This window comes from Phalangium opilio, unplaced genomic scaffold (genome assembly GCF_054372755.1).
Source record: "Phalangium opilio isolate 3A_F unplaced genomic scaffold, DU_Popi_V2 ptg000217l_1, whole genome shotgun sequence".
NCBI classification, from domain to species: Eukaryota; Metazoa; Arthropoda; class Arachnida; order Opiliones; family Phalangiidae; genus Phalangium; species Phalangium opilio.
Window position 1 is genome coordinate 1040624 of NW_028324218.1, and position 23635 is coordinate 1064258.

At 39.4% G+C, this 23635-nt stretch overlaps 2 protein-coding genes across 2 annotated transcripts; both read right to left on the reverse strand.

Moving 5' to 3' along the window:
• Positions 1-2837: 2837 nt before the first annotated feature.
• LOC149615438 (DNA repair protein RAD51 homolog 3-like) lies at positions 2838-10190 on the reverse strand. Its single transcript, XM_089857304.1, has 7 exons — positions 8754-10190; positions 8447-8675; positions 8211-8383; positions 8041-8153; positions 7854-7988; positions 7593-7781; positions 2838-3005 (listed from the first exon to the last, which is right to left on the reverse strand). Exons 1-7 carry the CDS (start codon positions 8866-8868, stop codon positions 2853-2855), a joined length of 1107 nt encoding a protein of 368 aa, XP_089713430.1. The 5' UTR covers positions 8869-10190; the 3' UTR covers positions 2838-2852.
• Positions 10191-11592: 1402 nt separating this feature from the next.
• On the reverse strand, positions 11593-23623 carry LOC149615439 (piwi-like protein 1). Its single transcript, XM_089857141.1, has 12 exons — positions 23484-23623; positions 18566-19151; positions 18260-18465; positions 17927-18179; positions 16190-16278; positions 15915-16125; positions 15625-15851; positions 15260-15411; positions 15095-15193; positions 14850-15025; positions 14639-14787; positions 11593-11906 (listed from the first exon to the last, which is right to left on the reverse strand). The coding sequence occupies exons 2-9, from the start codon at positions 19145-19147 to the stop codon at positions 15111-15113; spliced, it is 1803 nt and encodes a 600-aa protein (XP_089713267.1). The 5' UTR covers positions 19148-19151; positions 23484-23623; the 3' UTR covers positions 11593-11906; positions 14639-14787; positions 14850-15025; positions 15095-15110.
• Between the last annotated feature and the right edge of the window lie 12 nt (positions 23624-23635).

Below are 23635 nucleotides of genomic sequence, written 5' to 3' on the forward strand. Positions count from 1 at the left end.
GAGATAACTAGTTCGACTCAAGGAGAACGACGGAAGCGAGAATTTAATTGAAGTCCTAAGTGCACTCGGTGCACGTGGTTAATTAATTTTGCAGCTAGGACCTAATTCCATCTAGGCACTCCTATTTAGTCTATGCATTACTAAGCCCAAATTTGACAGCAGCGCCACCTCACTCACCAACCAGACCTCCCTCGCTTTACCTCCTCTCGAATCTATGACCTACCTCACTCAATCACTCACTCACTCACTTCAAATTCATTACAAGCCTTTCACTTTGTCATGACCAGATATTAATTAAACAAACTTATGGTAGGAACATAACATACATATCTTATGAACTTATGGTACTGGTAATAGTAAGTATGAATTGTAATGACTCAATTGGCTATCTCGGGGCACTTACCACGTGGGTAACTTATTTTCAATTAAGGGTCATTCTCCCAAGGTTCCCATGCAGTTGTTCACTTTGGTTTATAAGTGACAGACGACGGTAGGCCTAAAGAGTAGATTGTAATGGTACACTCTCTAAAAATAAGCACTAATATTCCTTCATTGGTAAGACATCACTAGAAAGTGGTGCTGGGGTAGATTTGCAGACGTTTTTATAGCGTTACCCGCCATTAACTTGACCCCCCACGTCCAAGAAAAAGATAATCTAACTTCGAAGAAACAAGATCCTTTACTACAACTACAGTGTAGACCAAAGTAAAGTAAACTAAACAGGGTGTTTCGCACTGTATTTGTTTAGTAATACCAGGAATGCATACAGCTACTAAGAATTATTGTGCTCCCATGAATTCGGATTTTGTGGGCGGGGCTTGAGAACTTACTATAAAATACGTCAAGCCTCATAATTCTAACACTGATTTCATTGGTTGAGTAACGCACCAGATTATTATTAGCCACTTAAAATTCGTCACATATAATGATTAGTCTAGCTAGCTCCTCCCTTGGACTAAATCCGCCCTAGATACGTTGAGTGAAAATGAATGGCAATACGCAATGATTCCAAGTAGATGTATGCATTCCTGGTACTACATCTGATATTTTAAAAAGAAACCACACCCTGTACACTAAGCTACACCCCTATTTTTATGGTCGCACATCACATCACTTGAAATTGAACTGGCGAATTAAGAGCCAAATGGATGTATCGAATAAGTATCAAAATGTAATAACTGCAATTTAAAGTTTGTACTATAATTTACAATATTAATATTATTTAAATTAAAATTACTCCAGGATTTTATAGGTAACTAACTTGACCTTTGGCCTTCAATATGAACTACCAAACCATATTTTAAACAAACCATACAGTAATTTCTCATGAATTACTTAAATTTATCAAATTATAGACCTAAAAACCCTAATATCTTTTGACTTATAATGAGTAGAAACAAAATGAAAGTACCATAATAAAGTAGACATTCTATAGACCATTACATCAAAATATCATTAAATTCCGAGCGTAATTAAGTTAATTACAAAGCAAATACGTTACAATGTATTTCTCGCTTCCCCCTGGATGTTTGCTTTCCCTCAATACCGTTAAATACAATACTTTAACAATAACGATTTAAATAACGGTTTAAATCGAGATACGATGTTTTCGCTGTCAGATTTAAAGAGGTTAAGCTAAGGCCCGCCGTGACAAGAAAATTTACTTTCGTTTTCTGGGCCCATTTCGAGTTGTAAACAGTATTGATAGAGGTATAGATCCATTAAAGAGGATAGGGGCTTACCCTTTTGGCATCGCGCATCGACCCCCGCAATGGTTGACCTCATTCCCGCCGATAGATTACAGCCAATGGAGATCGACAGATTCAACCCTACCCCCACCCCACCCCTTTTCCCTCCCCCCATTGACTTCTATTCCTTCAAATTTAGACCTGGATTATGGTTTGAAAAGCAAAAAACTTATGGAAAAAGTCACGAATCACGTGATCCAAAATTAAAAGTCACGAATCACGTGATCTAAAATTAAAAGTCACGAATCACGTGATCTAAAATTAAAAGTCACGAATCACGTGATCTAAAATTAAAAGTCACGAATCACGTGATCTAAAATTAAAAGTCACGAATCACGTGATCCAACTATATAAGTAATCACGTGATGTAAATATATAAGGATTCACGTGATGCAAATTTATAAGGAATCACGTGATGTAAATATATAAGAAATCACGTGATGTAAATATATAAGAAATCACGTGATGTAAATATATAAGAAACACGTGGTGTAAATATATAAGAAACACGTGGTGTAAATACATAAGGATTCACGTGTTGTAAATATATAAGGATTCACGTGATGCAAATATATAAGAAATCACGTGATGTAAATATATAAGAAATCACGTGATGTAAATATATAAGAAATCACGTGATGTAAATATATAAGAAACACGTGGTGTAAATACATAAGGAATCACGTGGTGTAAATACATAAGGAATCACGTGGTGTAAATACATAAGGAATCACGTGATGCAAATATATAAGAAATCACGTGATGCAAATACATAAGTAATCACGTGATGCAAATACATAAGTAATCACGTGACGCAAATACATAAGTAATCACGTGACGCAAATACATGAGGAATCACGTGATGCAAATACATAAGGAATCACGTGATGCAAATACATAAGGAATGACGTGATGCAAATATATAAGAAATCACGTGATGTAAATATTTAAGAAATCACGTGATGTAAATATATAAGAAACACGTGGTGTAAATACATAAGGAATCACGTGGTGTAAATACATAAGGATTCACGTGTTGTAAATATATAAGGATTCACGTGATGCAAATATATAAGAAATCACGTGATGTAAATATATAAGAAATCAAGTGATGTAAATATATAAGAAACACGTGGTGTAAATACATAAGGAATCACGTGACGCAAATACATAAGGAATCACGTGATGCAAAGTCTTTAGTCGTTTTGAAGGTTGTTTATTTTCAGTATCAACTGGGATATCTCTAATTCCAACACTCTGGAAAGATTATTATTTTAATTAAAGGCTAATTAACTTAATTAAATAACAATAAGGATCATTTGAAATTTTAGAGAAAAAGGTGCTCTAACTGTGGGACAACTTAGGTTGGGTGGGACGTCAAAAAATGGGGGAGGAATAGGCGGAATCAATTGTGATTGGTTAAGAAGGGCTACAGATGAACCAATTACAGGGGGAGGAATAGGCGGACTCTATTTTAATTGGTTAAGAAGGGCTACAGATGAACCAATTACAGGGGAGGAATAGGCGGACTCAATTCTAATTGGTTAAGAAAGGCTACAGATGAACCAATTACAGGGGGAGGAATAGGCGGACTCTATTTTAATTGGTTAAGAAGAGCTACAGATGAACCAATTACAGGGGAGGAATAGGCGGACTCTATTTTAATTGGTTAAGAGGGGCTACAGATGAACCAATTACAGGGGGAGGAGGAATAGGCGGACTCAATTTTAATTGGTTAAGAAGGGCTACAGATGAACCAATTACAGGGGGAGGAATAGGCGGACTCTATTTTAATTGGTTAAGAGGGGCTACAGATGAACCAATTACAGGGGGAGGAATAGGCGGACTCTATTCTAATTGGTTAAGAAGGGCTACAGATGAACCAATTACAGGGGGGGGGGAAATAGGCGGACTTAATTGTGATTGGTTAAGAAGGGCTACAGATGAACCAATTACAGGGGGGGGGGGAAATAGGCGGACTTAATTGTGATTGGTTAAGAAGGGCTACAGATGAACCAATTACAGGGGGGGGGAAATAGGCGGACTTAATTGTGATTGGTTAAGAAGGGCTACAGATGAACCAATTACAGGGGGGGAAATAGGCGGACTTAATTGTGATTGGTTAAGAAGGGCTACAGATGAACCAATTACAGGGGGGGGGGGAAATAGGCGGACTTAATACTTAATTGTGATTGGTTAAGAAGGGCTACAGATGAACCAATTACAGGGGGGGAAAAAGGCGGACTTAATTGTGATTGGTTAAGAAGAGCTACAGATGAACCAATTACAGGGGAGGAATAGGCGGACTCTATTTTAATTGGTTAAGAGGGGCTACAGATGAACCAATTACAGGGGGAGGAATAGGCGGACTCTATTCTAATTGGTTAAGAAGGGCTACAGATGAACCAATTACAGGGGGGGGGAAATAGGCGGACTTAATTGTGATTGGTTAAGAAGGGCTACAGATGAACTAATTACAGGGGGGGGGGGAAATAGGCGGACTTAATTGTGATTGGTTAAGAAGGGCTACAGATGAACCAATTACAGGGGGGGGGGGGAAATAGGCGGACTTAATTGTGATTGGTTAAGAAGGGCTACAGATGAACCAATTACAGGGGGGGGGGGAAATAGGCGGACTTAATTGTGATTGGTTAAGAAGGGCTACAGATGAACCAATTACAGGGGGGGGGAAATAGGCGGACTTAATTGTGATTGGTTAAGAAGGGCTACAGATGAACCAATTACAGGGGGGGGGAAATAGGCGGACTTAATTGTGATTGGTTAAGAAGGGCTACAGATGAACCAATTACAGGGGGGGGGGAAATAGGCGGACTTAATTGTGATTGGTTAAGAAGGGCTACAGATGAACCAATTACAGGGGGGGGGGGAAATAGGCGGACTTAATTGTGATTGGTTAAGAAGGGCTACAGATGAACCAATTACAGGGGGGGAAATAGGCGGACTTAATTGTTATTGGTTAAGAAGGGCTACAGATGAACCAATTACAGGGGGGGGGAAATAGGCGGACTTAATTGTGATTGGTTAAGAAGGGCTACAGATGAACCAATTACAGGGGGGGAAATAGGCGGACTTAATTGTGATTGGTTAAGAAGGGCTACAGATGAACCAATTACAGGGGGGGGGGAAATAGGCGGACTTAATTGTGATTGGTTAAGAAGGGCTACAGATGAACCAATTACAGGGGGGGGGGAAATAGGCGGACTTAATTGTGATTGGTTAAGAAGGGCTACAGATGAACCAATTACAGGGGGGGGGGAAATAGGCGGACTTAATTGTGATTGGTTAAGAAGGGCTACAGATGAACCAATTACAGGGGGGGGGAAATAGGCGGACTTAATTGTGATTGGTTAAGAAGGGCTACAGATGAACCAATTACAGGGGGGGAAATAGGCGGACTTAATTGTGATTGGTTAAGAAGGGCTACAGATGAACCAATTACAGGGGGGGGGGGAATAGGCGGACTTAATTGTGATTGGTTAAGAAGGGCTACAGATGAACCAATTACAGGGGGGGGGGAAATAGGCGGACTTAATTGTGATTGGTTAAGAAGGGCTACAGATGAACCAATTACAGGGGGGGGGGAAATAGGCGGACTTAATTGTGATTGGTTAAGAAGGGCTACAGATGAACCAATTACAGGGGGGGGGGAAATAGGCGGACTTAATTGTGATTGGTTAAGAAGGGCTACAGATGAACCAATTACAGGGGGGGGGGGAAATAGGCGGACTTAATTGTGATTGGTTAAGAAGGGCTACAGATGAACCAATTACAGGGGGGGAAATAGGCGGACTTAATTGTTATTGGTTAAGAAGGGCTACAGATGAACCAATTACAGGGGGGGGGGGGAAATAGGCGGACTTAATTGTGATTGGTTAAGAAGGGCTACAGATGAACCAATTACAGGGGGGGAAATAGGCGGACTTAATTGTGATTGGTTAAGAAGGGCTACAGATGAACCAATTACAGGGGGGGGGGGGGAAATAGGCGGACTTAATTGTGATTGGTTAAGAAGGGCTACAGATGAACCAATTACAGGGGGGGGGGGAAATAGGCGGACTTAATTGTGATTGGTTAAGAAGGGCTACAGATGAACCAATTACAGGGGGGGGGGGAAATAGGCGGACTTAATTGTGATTGGTTAAGAAGGGCTACAGATGAACCAATTACAGGGGGGGGGGAAATAGGCGGACTTAATTGTGATTGGTTAAGAAGGGCTACAGATGAACCAATTACAGGGGGGGAAATAGGCGGACTTAATTGTGATTGGTTAAGAAGGGCTACAGATGAACCAATTACAGGGGGGGGGGGAAATAGGCGGACTTAATTGTGATTGGTTAAGAAGGGCTACAGATGAACCAATTACAGGGGGGGGGGAAATAGGCGGACTTAATTGTGATTGGTTAAGAAGGGCTACAGATGAACCAATTACAGGGGGGGGGGGAAATAGGCGGACTTAATTGTGATTGGTTAAGAAGGGCTACAGATGAACCAATTACAGGGGGGGGAAATAGGCGGACTTAATTGTGATTGGTTAAGAAGGGCTACAGATGAACCAATTACAGGGGGGGGGAAATAGGCGGACTTAATTGTGATTGGTTAAGAAGGGCTACAGATGAACCAATTACAGGGGGGGAAATAGGCGGACTTAATTGTGATTGGTTAAGAAGGGCTACAGATGAACCAATTACAGGGGGGGGAAATAGGCGGACTTAATTGTGATTGGTTAAGAAGGGCTACAGATGAACCAATTACAGGGGGGGGGAAATAGGCGGACTTAATTGTGATTGGTTAAGAAGGGCTACAGATGAACCAATTACAGGGGGGGAAATAGGCGGACTTAATTGTGATTGGTTAAGAAGGGCTACAGATGAACCAATTACAGGGGGGGGGAAATAGGCGGACTTAATTGTGATTGGTTAAGAAGGGCTACAGATGAACCAATTACAGGGGGGGGGGAAATAGGCGGACTTAATTGTGATTGGTTAAGAAGGGCTACAGATGAACCAATTACAGGGGGGGGAAATAGGCGGACTTAATTGTGATTGGTTAAGAAGGGCTACAGATGAACCAATTACAGGGGGGGGGGAAATAGGCGGACTTAATTGTGATTGGTTAAGAAGGGCTACAGATGAACCAATTACAGGGGGGGGAAATAGGCGGACTTAATTGTGATTGGTTAAGAAGGGCTACAGATGAACCAATTACAGGGGGGGGAAATAGGCGGACTTAATTGTGATTGGTTAAGAAGGGCTACAGATGAACCAATTACAGGGGGGGGGGAAATAGGCGGACTTAATTGTGATTGGTTAAGAAGGGTTACAGATGAACCAATTACAGGGGGGGGGGAAATAGGCGGACTTAATTGTGATTGGTTAAGAAGGGCTACAGATGAACCAATTACAGGGGGGGGGGGGAAATAGGCGGACTTAATTGTGATTGGTTAAGAAGGGCTACAGATGAACCAATTACAGGGGGGGGGAAATAGGCGGACTTAATTGTGATTGGTTAAGAAGGGCTACAGATGAACCAATTACAGGGGGGGGGAAATAGGCGGACTTAATTGTGATTGGTTAAGAAGGGCTACAGATGAACCAATTACAGGGGGGGGGGGGAAATAGGCGGACTTAATTGTGATTGGTTAAGAAGGGCTACAGATGAACCAATTACAGGCGGACTCTATTTTAATTGGTTAAGAAGGGTACAGATGAACCAATTACAATTCAGTCCGACTGTTCCTCCCCCTTTTTTTGGCGTCCCACCCAAGCTAAGCTGTTCCACAGTTAGTGTGCCTATTTCTATCAGATTAATCATCATCAAACTCACTAAAATTTGAAAAGGAGCCACTGTCTCTTGATTAAAAGGACTTTTTTGGAGTAAAGCTTTCCTAGTTTCATTATCCCAATATAAAATTAATTTGAGATTACAATTATGGGCGAAATTATCACCTAAAGATGGTACAAGAACTATTTGTTTTTCACCAAATTTTGTAGTCATTTGATTGGTCCAAACTACCTTGATTCATTAGAGAAAAAATAGCTTAATTAATACGGGTTACTGTTAAATATATAATTATCTAAAACTTACAGCTAGATTTTTATGAGTTGCAAGTTTAATTAAAGACTTGGCTACATTATTAAGTATTTTTGTACGTTTATAGAATGTATCATCATAGCCATAACGGAAATGAAAAGCTATACTATCTATTATTATTAATTTAATCTATAATAATTAAGAAATTAGTTTAAACACTTTAAATGTTGTATAAACATACTTTATCATTTTTATCTATAATCTGTGGTAGTTGATTAACGATTGCTAAAAGTTCAACATAACTCTTACAGTTTATATATTGAATACCATTTAAAATTTTATCAACTGTAAAATCTATAAAGAAAGGCCTAATTATTGTTTAATTAAAGCTTAATTTAATTAAAAAAATACCTTTAAGGTCTAAAGTTTGATTAGAGTAATATAAATTACAATGTTCTACAGTGGCTGACGCGATTTCTATAAGTCTTTGAGTGAAAAACGTTCTCTCTGTATCAATAAATATGGCTTCACCATCAATACCACCCATTGTTATTGGAATTTGAACATCAATACATAATTGTAAACTAAATAAACATTGTAAAGAGGGTTACTAATAGTTTTGGGAATTAAATTAATTAAGATAGTACCATAATTGGGTCTTTCCTGTACCAGGGCACCCACAAATCTCAGTTATTTTACAAAGAGGTACACCACCGCCTAAAATCTGGTCTATTTTCTGACTGAACGTTATAATACTTTCACTACTTTGTTCTTTCTGAAGGCTTATGTTACCGGTTGTGCATTTATTAAGGGGTGAAGGGGCGTTAATAATTGTATTTAAAACAGTATTTACATCATCCAAACTTAATCCAGTTTCTAATTTTAGGGAAAATGTGATGGGTAAATGATTGATAAATCATGTTGCAGTCATAAGCTAAGCCTTGGCATATTTACCTTTTTGTAATTTCTCAGGCGTTACGTGTTTAAAATCTTTATCGAAACAAAATCCGGAATCGTGTAACTTGGATTTTATCGCGTATGGTAATTGGTAAGAATGTATACTTCGCATTAAATTGATTTTATTGTACTTAATTACTAATTTAAACAGGGAGTACGAGATGCAAACTCAAACTCTGGCGCGAAACTTTTATCGTCTGCTTGATCAAAGGTAAACAAGTTAAGCCTAACTTCTTTAGCTTATTTACAGCCCACTTTCTCTTCCCTTGAGTTTTGTCGTATACAAACTGGCGGCAAATTTAAATATGTGTAAAACCGTTGTTAAATATATAAGTTTACAATAAAGAACTAATTCAAATAATTATACGAATGTTTTCTGATGTTAAGTAGTAATTTGAGTTATATATTTATAAAAAAGGTCGAAAAACGCGGGAAAAATAAAATCGATTTTGGTTACCACGGTTACGACCCATAAACAAAAGACTATAAACTTCGTTAAGCCTAATAATGTAAACACTACTACTTTCAAATAAAGTATTTTACGATAAAAAAAAATAAAATACAATATTAAATTAAACAGCAGAGATACTTGGGTATGTAAGAAAAACTGTTTAAATATGCTATTTATGAATAAATTAAAAGCAACCGCTATTGTGAGAGAACAATGCACTTTGTTATGAGAGAGACAAAACATTTCTCTGGACTAGAAAGTGCTGCCCCAAGTGGTTATAATTTGAACTAAAGAAAATAAAGAAAATTAATTCATGAAGTTTTTAATAGAACTAGGCCCCTAGTAATTTTAAACAATATTTGATTTGAATTTGAATGAACCACAAACTTAATTAAAAAACGTTATATTTTAATTTAAAAATGTTGTGGTTTCGTGAGCATAGTTCATTAATCCATTTTAATCAATCACATTAACAAAGGAGCCACCACAATTCTGGGCGTTCTTTTCTAACCTCTAAAATGTTGCCACACACATACACACTCTGTAATATACATTATTACTGTCTAAACAGCAATTTCTCTACCAAGTCCTGTCCTTGATTGCTTTGATCACGCAAAGGCTTAGCGAGAGAATAAAACGAACGCCAAATACTTTTCCATATAATATCATTCAACCTTTGTCACTTGTGTAAACATGATTTGTTAACCAAGAGGAGATAAAAATGCTAATTTGATTGTAATTGGGCTTTGATATAAAAATTAATTGCAAATTAAGAGGGGGGCCAAGGCTTAACGGTTATTGCTATTTTTATATTATATTATGGATGGTTTATTTACACAAGTATTTACGTTAATATCTCACGATATCTTTGAAAGGCTGATTAATTTAAGATTAATTTAATTTAATTTAACATTAAGTTAATTAATTTACAATTAAAATTAGAGAAATTTATGGCGGTACAACTTGAAAGGGACCGTCCATAAACTACGTCACGCGAAAAAAAGCATTTTTTGACCCCCCCGTCCCCCCAGATCACGCTTCGTCACGCTTTTCTCAGACCCCTCCCCTAAAAACCACGTCACATTTCTTTAACCCCCCCCCCTCCGCACTATGATTTGTCTTAATTTACAAATTTAATTTGACTAATTTTTTGAGTGATATGCCGCCCTCTCAGAAATATTTTGCTCGGCTAAAAATTCAAGTTCTCTTCCCTCTGATTGACCTTTAGAATTTTAACGTCTGGATGTGCTTTATATAAGATTCAAAAAAGTTCCATAAAGTTTAGTTAAAGGGGCACACTTTTTAGGTTTCGACACTGTCACCGAAAACAGACTAATCGAGCTTGAGATTTAGAAAATTTGCCAAAGAAACGAAACCATTTCAATCGGCAGGGGGATTTGATTCATCCTCACAAATAATAGGGGCGAATAAACAGAGACATAAGAGAGTTTACGCTGTTTATTTTAAATGCGCTATTTAAATTGGCTATATAAAGGTGTAAATAGTAGATAATTGCTTAAATTTTCTACTATTTAAGCGATGATGGAATAACAATTTTGGTAAATTATTGTAACGGTGGTCTGTGGAATGTTGTCTTTCTTCTTCTATAACATAAGAGAGCCAATCGGCCTCTTACTGACTTCGTAACAAAATCAATGCTAAATGTGACGTCACGCATCGAAGAACCCCTCCCTCCCCCTTGTCACGGACCGTCACAAATTTAGAAACCCCCTCCCCCCCATAAGAGTGTGACGTAGTTTATGGACGGTCCCAAATGGCGCTTTTGAATAAACAAAGGATTATTCATATTTTGAAAGCGACCAATCAGAAGCTAGATACCTTCGCGTATTTAACAACTGATAGGTCTGAGGCGACCAATGATATGTCTGATTTTACAAAGTAAGATTAGTCTTTTAGAGGCTTGGCAAGCTTAGTTTATTAATGGAAACCAAGCGGCTTAAAGGGTATATATTAAATAGGGAATATATGGAGATATCAAAAGACTCGGTTAATAATATTAACCCCAAGCAAAATTTAATTAAAATGAAGAAATACTTGATTAAGTGTTTAAAAAAAAAAGTTACCTTTTCTTTTAATTACCAATATCATGCTGGTAACTAAGTGTTAATTAACAAAATATTAATTTAATCTATTTCTTTTATAGATTTTTGCGAATGTTTTAAAGAAATGGAATATTTGACCCAAAAGCGTTTAGACGATGCCCTTAATGACGTCATAAGAGGTCAAGTATCCCACACTGAATTAGAATTAGACGCCATTCTTCAAGACCAATCAAACATAATTAAGGAACTCGAATCGCAATTAAATCAAATCGAAAATGAACGAAATCTTAAGGTGTTGTTAATGAATGAATAATAATTAAAATTAAATTTAAATAATTTAATTATCCTTATTACTAATTAACAGAGTGAAGATAATTTTAAACTAATTAAATTTTACGAAAACCAAATTTCCGAAATTAAATTAGAGGCCCGAAACCGTTACGAAAAAATAAAGTAAATATTAATATAATTATTTTAAAAATTAATTATAATTAAACTAAATTAATTAGGGAGGAATGCAACGAAACAATATCAGTAATGAACTTGAAATTCCATAAGGTTATACCGCGAAATTTTGCACTTTTTTTTCTTAATGTTGTTTGAAGGTCTTCTACGTGGAAATTATTGTTGCTGGATCTAGTTGAATGGTTATGCATTTCCGTTTGTTTAGTAAAGAAGTCGTTCATATAGGCCGGAGTTTTCCCCTTATTGATCTGATAAGCCCTACTGGCAAATTTCCCCCGGAGCTGATAAGCCCTACTTTCAAATTTCCCCCGGAGCTGATAAGCCCTACTTTCAAATTTCCCCCGGAGCTGATAAGCCCTACTGGCAAATTTCCCCCGGAGCTGACAAGCCCTACTTTCAAATTTCCCCCGGAGCTGACAAGCCCTACTTTCAAATTTCCCCCGGAGCTGATAAGCCCTACTTTCAAATTTCCCCCGGAGCTGACAAGCCCTACTTTCAAATTTCCCCCGGAGCTGACAAGCCCTACTGGCAAATTTCCCCCGGAGCTGACAAGCCCTACTGGCAAATTTCCCCCGGAGCTGATAAGCCCTACTGGCAAATTTCCCCCGGAGCTGATAAGCCCTACTTTCAAATTTCCCCCGGAGCTGATAAGCCCTACTGGCAAATTTCCCCCGGAGCTGATAAGCCCTACTGGCAAATTTCCCCCGGAGCTGATAAGCCCTACTGGCAAATTTCCCCCGGAGCTGATAAGCCCTACTTTCAAATTTCCCCCGGAGCTGATAAGCCCTACTTTCAAATTTCCCCCGGAGCTGATAAGCCCTACTGGCAAATTTCCCCCGGAGCTGATAAGCCCTACTTTCAAATTTCCCCCGGAGCTGATAAGCCCTACTTTCAAATTTCCCCCGGAGCTGACAAGCCCTACTTTCAAATTTCCCCCGGAGCTGACAAGCCCTACTTTCAAATTTCCCCCGGAGCTGACAAGCCCTACTTTCAAATTTCCCCCGGAGCTGACAAGCCCTACTGGCAAATTTCCCCCGGAGCTGATAAGCCCTACTTTCAAATTTCCCCCGGAGCTGATAAGCCCTACTTTCAAATTTCCCCCGGAGCTGATAAGCCCTACTTTCAAATTTCCCCCGGAGCTGACAAGCCCTACTTTCAAATTTCCCCCGGAGCTGATAAGCCCTACTTTCAAATTTCCCCCGGAGCTGACAAGCCCTACTGGCAAATTTCCCCCGGAGCTGACAAGCCCTACTTTCAAATTTCCCCCGGAGCTGACAAGCCCTACTTTCAAATTTCCCCCGGAGCTGACAAGCCCTACTTTCAAATTTCCCCCGGAGCTGACAAGCCCTACTTTCAAATTTCCCCCGGAGCTGACAAGCCCTACTTTCAAATTTCCCCCGGAGCTGATAAGCCCTACTTTCAAATTTCCCCCGGAGCTGATAAGCCCTACTTTCAAATTTCCCCCGGAGCTGATAAGCCCTACTTTCAAATTTCCCCCGGAGCTGATAAGCCCTACTTTCAAATTTCCCCCGGAGCTGATAAGCCCTACTTTCAAATTTCCCCCGGAGCTGATAAGCCCTACTTTCAAATTTCCCCCGGAGCTGATAAGCCCTACTTTCAAATTTCCCCCGGAGCTGATAAGCCCTACTGGCAAATTTCCCCCGGACCTTACATCCCTACTTTCAAATTTCCCCCGGAGCTGATAAGCCCTACTTTCAAATTTCCCCCGGAGCTGATAAGCCCTACTTTCAAATTTCCCCCGGAGCTGATAAGCCCTACTGGCAAATTTCCCCCGGAGCTGACAAGCCCTACTTTCAAATTTCCCCCGGAGCTGACAAGCCCTACTTTCAAATTTCCCCCGGAGCTGACAAGCCCTACTTTCAAATTTCCCCCGGAGCTGACAAGCCCTACTTTCAAATTTCCCCCGGAGCTGACAAGCCCTACTTTCAAATTTCCCCCGGAGCTGACAAGCCCTACTTTCAAATTTCCCCCGGAGCTGATAAGCCCTACTTTCAAATTTCCCCCGGAGCTGATAAGCCCTACTTTCAAATTTCCCCCGGAGCTGATAAGCCCTACTTTCAAATTTCCCCCGGAGCTGATAAGCCCTACTTTCAAATTTCCCCCGGAGCTGATAAGCCCTACTTTCAAATTTCCCCCGGAGCTGATAAGCCCTACTTTCAAATTTCCCCCGGAGCTGATAAGCCCTACTGGCAAATTTCCCCCGGACCTTACATCCCTACTTTCAAATTTCCCCCGGAGCTGATAAGCCCTACTTTCAAATTTCCCCCGGAGCTGATAAGCCCTACTTTCAAATTTCCCCCGGAGCTGATAAGCCCTACTTTCAAATTTCCCCCGGAGCTGATAAGCCCTACTGGCAAATTTCCCCCGGACCTTACATCCCTACTTTCAAATTTCCCCCGGAGCTGATAAGCCCTACTGGCAAATTTCCCCCGGAGCTGATAAGCCCTACTGGCAAATTTCCCCCGGAGCTTACATCCCTACTTTCAAATTTCCCCCGGGTTATTTGAAAAGTGGGGCTACAAGCTCCGGGGTTATTTGAAAAGTGGGGCTACAAGCTCCGGGGTTATTTGAAAAGTGGGGCTACAAGCTCCGGGGTTATTTGAAAAGTGGGGCTACAAGCTCCGGGGTTATTTGAAAAGTGGGGCTACAAGCTCCGGGGTTATTTGAAAAGTGGGGCTACAAGCTCCGGGGTTATTTGAAAAGTGGGGCTACAAGCTCCGGGGTTATTTGAAAAGTGGGGCTACAAGCTCCGGGGTTATTTGAAAAGTGGGGCTACAAGCTCCGGGGTTATTTGAAAAGTGGGGCTACAAGCTCCGGGGTTATTTGAAAAGTGGGGCTACAAGCAAGGTTAAAATGTTAATATTCAAATAACCCCGACTAACCATTTTTCAGTTGCAAATTTGTCAGTTCTTTCCTCAAAACCTGGACTTCCGCCTTGTATTCATATATGGCGTTTTCCAGGTGGAAGACTTCTTCTTGTAAACAATGAAGCCTACGATTCTTTTGTTGAAGGAGTTTTCCAGCCACAGTGCTAAATTTGTTTAATCAAGAATTAAGAGTCTAAGAAATAAATTGCTAAAGTCTCTAACGAACCTAGCATCTTGTAGAAGCTCTTCACGTTCAAGGAGTAACGCTTTGTTTTCATCTTGGACAATTTCAAAATTAGTTTCAAGCTCTTGACATCGAGCGTTTAATTTTTTTCTTGCTTCATGATCTAGTTGAAGATATTCGGTCATTTTATTAACATCCCTGATGTCGGTCCTGAGAAGCTAAAGGATTTAAATTATTTTATTATTTAATCACGGTTATTTTTCGGGAAGAAAATAAAGATCCGATACCTGTTTGATCGCGTTCTTAACAACTTGTTGCGCATTTACCTCCAACCCAAAAATGGCTTCGTAGTAGTAGCAGTAATAAACACACTAACTCCGTGGGATCTGAAATTGTTAATAATTGACGTGGTTAACTTAATTTAATTTAATTAAATTAAATTAAATAATGACCAGGGCATTCGATGCAACAAAGTTTCTTGATGGCGTCATAACGATCCTCTTTGTTGTTTGGCACAATGGCCACAATAAGGGTGGCTCCCATCTTAAACGCCTCTTTGATTTCGTTGAGGAATGACGTCGTTCTGTCGTCACTGACGCTCATTCTAAAATAATTTAAAATTATATTTTTAAATATAGTACTTCATACCTTCAATGTCAGTACTCTCTCTCTCTCCACTTTTAATAATAAAATTTAATTTTAAATAATAATTTTAAAAATAGGAAAGTAAGTACTGTAAGATAAAAGTTTTTGCAGCCGCGACGCGAATACTACAAGTTAAAAGCAAGTACTATTAATTAAAAATCAATAAAATTACATTTTTGGAGCAGCGACATTCATCTTGAACGTTTCATACAACTCGTCGCAATTTGGACGATCGCGTTCGGTCGAAATGATCGCGAACTTGTCCATGTGACGAGGATTATCCTTGCCAAAATCCCTGTCTTTGGCAGAAAACTCCGACCTTCCTTGAATGATTTTTTCTTGCAACTGCAATGGTTCGCTTCCGTAACTTATTCCCCATTTTTCCATATCCTCTTTAACCTGAATAGTTAATTAAGTTAGTTAAGAACGCGACGCGCCAATTAAAATTTGACAATAATTTACCTTGGCGTTGGTAAGACAGCGATTCATGAAGCTCTTGACCATTTCAACGCGGCTTCTAGGTCCGGGACGAGTCGTTGTCGCCACTTCCCTCATCAAATTGAAATGGCTTCTCATGATGTCGGTTAAACCAGTCATGACGCACAGTTGAGGAATCAAATAAACGACGTCTTTAGCGTCCGAACGAAAATCTCGTTCTTTAGGTTGAAGATCACTAATGGTAATATCGTATTGCTACAAAACAAGAAAAAGAAACCGTAGATACCATTATTTCATACAACTTTATGAAAACCGATTTCCACGTTTTTTCGCCCCAATTTTTCCACGTTTCATCGCCCCAATTTTTCCACGTTTCATCGCCCCAATTTTTCCACGTTTCATCGCCCCAATTTTTCCACGTTTCATCGCCCCAATTTTTCCACGTTTCATCGCCCCAATTTTTCCACGTTTCATCGCCCCAATTTTTCCACGTTTCATCGCCCCAATTTTTCCACGTTTCATCGCCCCAATTTTTCCACGTTTCATCGCCCCAATTTTTCCACGTTTCATCGCCCCAAGTTTTCCACGTTTCATCGCCCCAATTTTTCCACGTTTCATCGCCCCAATTTTTCCACGTTTCATCGCCCCAATTTTTCCACGTTTCATCGCCCCAATTTTTCCACGTTTCATCGCCCCAATTTTTCCACGTTTCATCGCCCCAATTTTTCCACGTTTCATCGCCCCAATTTTTCCACGTTTCATCGCCCCAATTTTTCCACGTTTCATCGCCCCAATTTTTCCACGTTTCATCGCCCCAATTTTTCCACGTTTCATCGCCCCAATTTTTCCACGTTTCATCGCCCCAATTTTTCCACGTTTCATCGCCCCAATTTTTCCACGTTTCATCGCTCCAATTTTTATAGAAATAGATAAAAAATACCGCATGTCACCCAAAAAGAACAAGGAGAAAGTTCTATTAATGTTACCTAATTGTGATATTAAGATTATAATATCAACAAGCCATTTTCCACCTTTCCTAAAAGTGTGATTCCCTTTTAGAATAAATATTGGTAAATTAGACCTAATTTAATTGAGATCTTTAATTATACTAATCTGAAACAATTTGAATTAAATTCAATACAAAGGTCCAGTTTACATTAAGAACAAACTAATTAACAAACATACTTTCAAATATTTCTTCTTCAGAGTCGTCTAATAATAACACCCCATTTGAGTTATTCAGACAATTTTTCCGCGTTTCATCGCCCCAATTTTTTCCGCGTTTCATCGCCCCAATTTTTTCCGCGTTTCATCGCCCCAATTTTTTCCGCGTTTCATCGCCCCAATTTTTTCCGCGTTTCATCGCCCCAATTTTTTCCGCGTTTCATCGCCCCAATTTTTTCCGCGTTTCATCGCCCCAATTTTTTCCGCGTTTCATCGCCCCAATTTTTTCCGCGTTTCATCGCCCCAATTTTTTCCGCGTTTCATCGCCCCAATTTTTTCCGCGTTTCATCGCCCCAATTTTTTCCGCGTTTCATCGCCCCAATTTTTTCCGCGTTTCATCGCCCCAATTTTTTCCGCGTTTCATCGCCCCAATTTTTTCCGCGTTTCATCGCCCCAATTTTTTCCGCGTTTCATCGCCCCAATTTTTTCCGCGTTTCATCGCCCCAATTTTTTCCGCGTTTCATCGCCCCAATTTTTTCCGCGTTTTTTTCGCCCCAATTTTTTCCGCGTTTCATCGCCCCAATTTTTTCCGCGTTTCATCGCCCCAATTTTTCCACGTTTTTTCGCCCCAATTTTTCCACGTTTTTTCGCCCCAATTTTTCCACGTTTTTTCGCCCCAATTTTTCCACGTTTTTTCGCCCCAATTTTTCCGCGTTTTTTTCGCCCCAATTTTTCCACGTTCTTCGCCCCCGCGTAAACCACGTTTTTCCCCATAAATTTCTCAGTTTTTTTCCCCCGACTTGTATGAACCTTATTATAAAGCCTGCTTTGAGAATTCCTCACCTTCTTGTAGTCCTCCACGTAACTGATCAATGCGGTCTTCCTCGTTTCGAAAGTGATACTTTTGGACACTTGGTGCTGTCAAAATCATCCAAGGAGTAAGTCTTGTTGACGATGCAACCGGCCAATTCCTTCGAGCAATTTTGAAGGTAATTGTTCTTATCTCTAGCGTAACGTTGGCGAAGCTGTTGCAAAACAACAACCTTGTGAATGACGTCGACCACCATCAAAAGGCTGTTCTCGTACACGCGAATAGCAGTCAAGACTCCGGGCCATAGCTCAATCCTGAAAAGAAAACGGGCCATTCAAGACCAACCTTAACAACTAATCCCAAGGTCGCCACCGCAAACTAAAAAGGTTCTTACTTGTATTGTTCAATTGGAAGCGCCGCTTCTTTATCAAACATATTACGACCCATGGCGACAAAGCCCATATGCAAAAAGTTCTTTCTTTGCTGAGTATTCGTTAAACGCAACACTTCAGGGTGACGCCCATTCAACTCCCCAGTATGCTTAACGGTAATCTGAATGTTTTCGTCGTACGTTGTGCATTTGGACCATAAAATCAGCTCCTAAACACAAACGAAAACCATTAAAGAAACCTCACCCATATAACGCCCCGAATTTTCCACGTTTCCCCCATATAATGCCCCGAAATTTCCAATTACTTACATCCTTTGGAAGACGAGTAGTGGTGGTTTTCAGATCTTCCATGCCATCAAAAACGAAACTTCGTCCAATGACGTCCAAATGATCAAAGAGCATTTTTGACGATTCAATTGACGGACTAAAGTCCACGCGATACTGATAGAAGATGAAGTCAGACCCAAAGGCGGACGTGACTTTGGCGTAGTTGGTTAGTAGATCGGTTCCCCTTTTATCAACGCAGCTCGGGGGTCGGCAATGAACCTCGTCCTTGGCGGGTGGGCGTCCTCTCATGGCGCCACGTCCACCCGGTTGGCCAACTGTAACTGCCTCCATACCAGTGGTTATGGCTTGTACCGAGGCGGCGGCGGCGGCCCCATCTAATCTAGCTTCTGACGTCACACCTCCTCGATGGAGGGCGCGTCCAGCCCCCGCTGGTTGAGGGGGTTGGGCAACAGGGGGGCGAACTACCGCCGGGAATTGGCTGGCCGGAGTGGTAATTGCGATAACGTCCGTTGGACGTCTGGCTGGTTCGGGTGGTTTTTGACCCCTGGCACGTCCGCGGGCGCGTGCTCGCGACCTTCCGACAGGGTTGTCTGAATCGGCCATTGTTCTACAGGATTTAAAGTTAATTTCACAGTGGGTTCATGCAAGGAATACCGATTTCCCCGACAGGTTTTTCACCCATACGTTTGCCTAAGTTTAAAACGTTTTTTCCCATAGGCAATCACCTCAGATCAAACTTAGTCAAACCTCACAAATTTCCCCGAATTTTACTAAAAATTCCCGAGTTTTGACTAAGTTATTGTCAACTTTTTATTTCCCTGAGTTTTCCAGGTTTGTATGAACCCTGTTACCTTACAAGCCTTTTGTTGAAAAAAAAAAAAAAAATAAAACAAATCTACATAAATTAAATTAATTTTAAACTTCTTAAAACAAATTAATTTATTGATTAATTAAATAGTTCAAAATAAATTAAGTTCTAGTTTCAGTTTGAGTTAGAGCCAAGTTCAAACAGTTCTAGTTCTAGTTCCAGTTTGAGTTAGAGTTTGAGCTAAATTCAAACAGTTCTAGTTCCAGTTTGAGTTAGAGTTAGAGTTAGAGCTAAGTTCAAACAGTTCTAGTTCCAGTTTGAGTTAGAGTTAGAGCTAAGTTCAAACAGTTCTAGTTCCAGTTTGAGTTAGAGTTAGAGCTAAGTTCAAACAGTTCTATTTCCAGTTTGAGTTTGAGTTAGAGTTAAGTTCAAACAGTTCTATTTCCAGTTGGAGTTTGAGTTAGAGTTAAGTTCAAACAGTTCTATTTCCAGTTTGAGTTTGAGTTAGAGTTAGAGCTAAGTTCAAACAGTTCTATTTCCAGTTTGAGTTTGAGTTAGAGTTTGAGCTAAGTTCAGACAGTTCTAGTTCCAGTTTGAGTTTGAGTTAGAGTTTGAGCTAAGTTCAAACAGTTCTAGTTCCAGTTTGAGTTAGAGTTAGAGTTTGAGCTAAATTCAAACAGTTCTAGTTCCAGTTTGAGTTAGAGTTAGAGTTTGAGCTAAATTCAAACAGTTCTAGTTCCAGTTTGAATTAGAGTTAGAGTTTGAGCTAAATTCAAACAGTTCTAGTTCCAGTTTGAGTTAGAGTTAGAGTTTGAGCTAAATTCAAACAGTTCTAGTTCCAGTTTGAGTTAGAGTTAGAGCTAAGTTCAAACAGTTCTAGTTCCAGTTTGAGTTAGAGTTAGAGTTAGAGCTAAGTTCAAACAGTTCTAGTTCCAGTTTGAGTTAGAGTTAGAGTTTGAGCTAAATTCAAACAGTTCTAGTTCCAGTTTGAGTTAGAGTTAGAGTTTGAGCTAAATTCAAACAGTTCTAGTTCCAGTTTGAGTTAGAGTTAGAGTTTGAGCTAAATTCAAACAGTTCTAGTTCCAGTTTGAGTTAGAGTTTGAGTTAGAGCTAAGTTCAAACAGTTCTAGTTCCAGTTTGAGTTAGAGTTAGAGTTAGAGTTAGAGCTAAGTTCAAACAGTTCTAGTTCCAGTTTGAGTTAGAGTTAGAGTTAGAGTTAGAGCTAAGTTCAAACAGTTCTAGTTCCAGTTTGAGTTAGAGTTAGAGTTAGAGCTAAGTTCAAACAGTTCTAGTTCCAGTTTGAGTTAGAGTTAGAGCTAAGTTCAAACAGTTCTAGTTCCAGTTTGAGTTAGAGTTAGAGTTTGAGCTAAATTCAAACAGTTCTAGTTCCAGTTTGAGTTAGAGTTAGAGTTTGAGCTAAATTCAAACAGTTCTAGTTCCAGTTTGAGTTAGAGTTAGAGTTTGAGCTAAATTCAAACAGTTCTAGTTCCAGTTTGAGTTAGAGTTAGAGCTAAGTTCAAACAGTTCTAGTTCCAGTTTGAGTTAGAGTTAGAGCTAAGTTCAAACAGTTCTAGTTCCAGTTTGAGTTAGAGTTAGAGTTAGAGCTAAGTTCAAACAGTTCTAGTTCCAGTTTGAGTTAAAGTTAGAGTTAGAGCTAAGTTCAAACAGTTCTAGTTCCAGTTTGAGTTAGAGTTAGAGTTAGAGCTAAGTTCAAACAGTTCTAGTTCCAGTTTGAGTTAGAGTTAGAGTTTGAGCTAAATTCAAACAGTTCTAGTTCCAGTTTGAGTTAGAGTTAGAGTTTGAGCTAAATTCAAACAGTTCTAGTTCCAGTTTGAGTTAGAGTTAGAGCTAAGTTCAAACAGTTCTAGTTCCAGTTTGAGTTAGAGTTAGAGTTAGAGCTAAGTTCAAACAGTTCTAGTTCCAGTTTGAGTTAGAGTTAGAGTTAGAGCTAAGTTCAAACAGTTCTAGTTCCAGTTTGAGTTAAAGTTAGAGTTAGAGCTAAGTTCAAACAGTTCTAGTTCCAGTTTGAGTTAGAGTTAGAGTTAGAGCTAAGTTCAAACAGTTCTAGTTCCAGTTTGAGTTAGAGTTAGAGTTAGAGCTAAGTTCAAACAGTTCTAGTTCCAGTTTGAGTTAGAGTTAGAGTTAGAGCTAAGTTCAAACAGTTCTAGTTCCAGTTTGAGTTAGAGTTAGAGTTTGAGCTAAATTCAAACAGTTCTAGTTCCAGTTTGAGTTAGAGTTAGAGTTTGAGCTAAATTCAAACAGTTCTAGTTCCAGTTTGAGTTAGAGTTAGAGTTTGAGCTAAATTCAAACAGTTCTAGTTCCAGTTTGAGTTTGAGTTAGAGCTAAGTTCAAACAGTTCTAGTTCCAGTTTGAGTTAGAGTTAGAGTTAGAGTTAGAGCTAAGTTCAAACAGTTCTAGTTCCAGTTTGAGTTAGAGTTAGAGTTAGAGCTAAGTTCAAACAGTTCTAGTTCCAGTTTGAGTTAGAGTTAGAGCTAAGTTCAAACAGTTCTAGTTCCAGTTTGAGTTAGAGTTAGAGTTTGAGCTAAATTCAAACAGTTCTAGTTCCAGTTTGAGTTAGAGTTAGAGTTTGAGCTAAATTCAAACAGTTCTAGTTCCAGTTTGAGTTAGAGTTAGAGTTTGAGCTAAATTCAAACAGTTCTAGTTCCAGTTTGAGTTAGAGTTTGAGCTAAATTCAAACAGTTCTAGTTCCAGTTTGAGTTAGAGTTAGAGCTAAGTTCAAACAGTTCTAGTTCCAGTTTGAGTTAGAGTTAGAGTTAGAGCTAAGTTCAAACAGTTCTAGTTCCAGTTTGAGTTAGAGTTAGAGTTAGAGCTAAGTTCAAACAGTTCTAGTTCCAGTTTGAGTTAAAGTTAGAGTTAGAGCTAAGTTCAAACAGTTCTAGTTCCAGTTTGAGTTAGAGTTAGAGTTAGAGCTAAGTTCAAACAGTTCTAGTTCCAGTTTGAGTTAGAGTTAGAGCTAAGTTCAAACAGTTCTAGTTCCAGTTTGAGTTAGAGTTAGAGTTTGAGCTAAATTCAAACAGTTCTAGTTCCAGTTTGAGTTAGAGTTAGAGTTTGAGCTAAATTCAAACAGTTCTAGTTCCAGTTTGAGTTAGAGTTAGAGTTTGAGCTAAATTCAAACAGTTCTAGTTCCAGTTTGAGTTAGAGTTAGAGTTTGAGCTAAATTCAAACAGTTCTAGTTCCAGTTTGAGTTTGAGTTAGAGCTAAGTTCAAACAGTTCTAGTTCCAGTTTGAGTTAGAGTTAGAGTTAGAGTTAGAGCTAAGTTCAAACAGTTCTAGTTCCAGTTTGAGTTAGAGTTAGAGTTAGAGCTAAGTTCAAACAGTTCTAGTTCCAGTTTGAGTTAGAGTTAGAGTTAGAGCTAAGTTCAAACAGTTCTAGTTCCAGTTTGAGTTAGAGTTAGAGCTAAGTTCAAACAGTTCTAGTTCCAGTTTGAGTTAGAGTTAGAGCTAAGTTCAAACAGTTCTAGTTCCAGTTTGAGTTTGAGTTAGAGTTAGAGCTAAGTTCAAACAGTTCTAGTTCCAGTTTGAGTTAGAGTTTGAGCTAAATTCAAACAGTTCTAGTTCCAGTTTGAGTTAGAGTTAGAGCTAAATTCAAACAGTTCTAGTTCCAGTTTGAGTTAGAGTTAGAGTTTGAGCTAAATTCAAACAGTTCTAGTTCCAGTTTGAGTTAGAGTTAGAGTTTGAGCTAAATTCAAACAGTTCTAGTTCCAGTTTGAGTTAGAGTTAGAGCTAAGTTCAAACAGTTCTAGTTCCAGTTTGAGTTTGAGTTAGAGTTAAAACCATGAATAAAGAATAAGCCGCGTGAGGAAATTTGTTTTAACGCTGTAGGATTATACTCCGTTGTCAGTACGCGCAAAGGTAGGACTATAAAAACGAAGCTTTGTAAGTGCTGACAAGGGACAAAAGAAACCTCAAGGTGCACGATCTAAAATCCGTAAAATGAGAATTTCCTTTGTCTAATGTCAGTACGCACTAACCTAGGCTTAGCTTTACGCTGGTGACAACCGAAGCTGGAACCGAGTAATTCTGACAATAGACCACGTGGAGCTAAGTCCTAAACCTAACTGGCTTCACTATTCGTTGTCAGAAATCTTATATAACTTAATAATTACATACCTTCAACGTTTTTATTCGTTATCTAAGAAATGGAAGCCGAAAATATTCGACACGACTTAACGCGTACAGTTGAATCCGTTCTTTACTTCTTTGTTCTTCTTATCTCGACTCTGCCGCGTTTACGACGTTACTCTTACTCTACGGGCACGGCG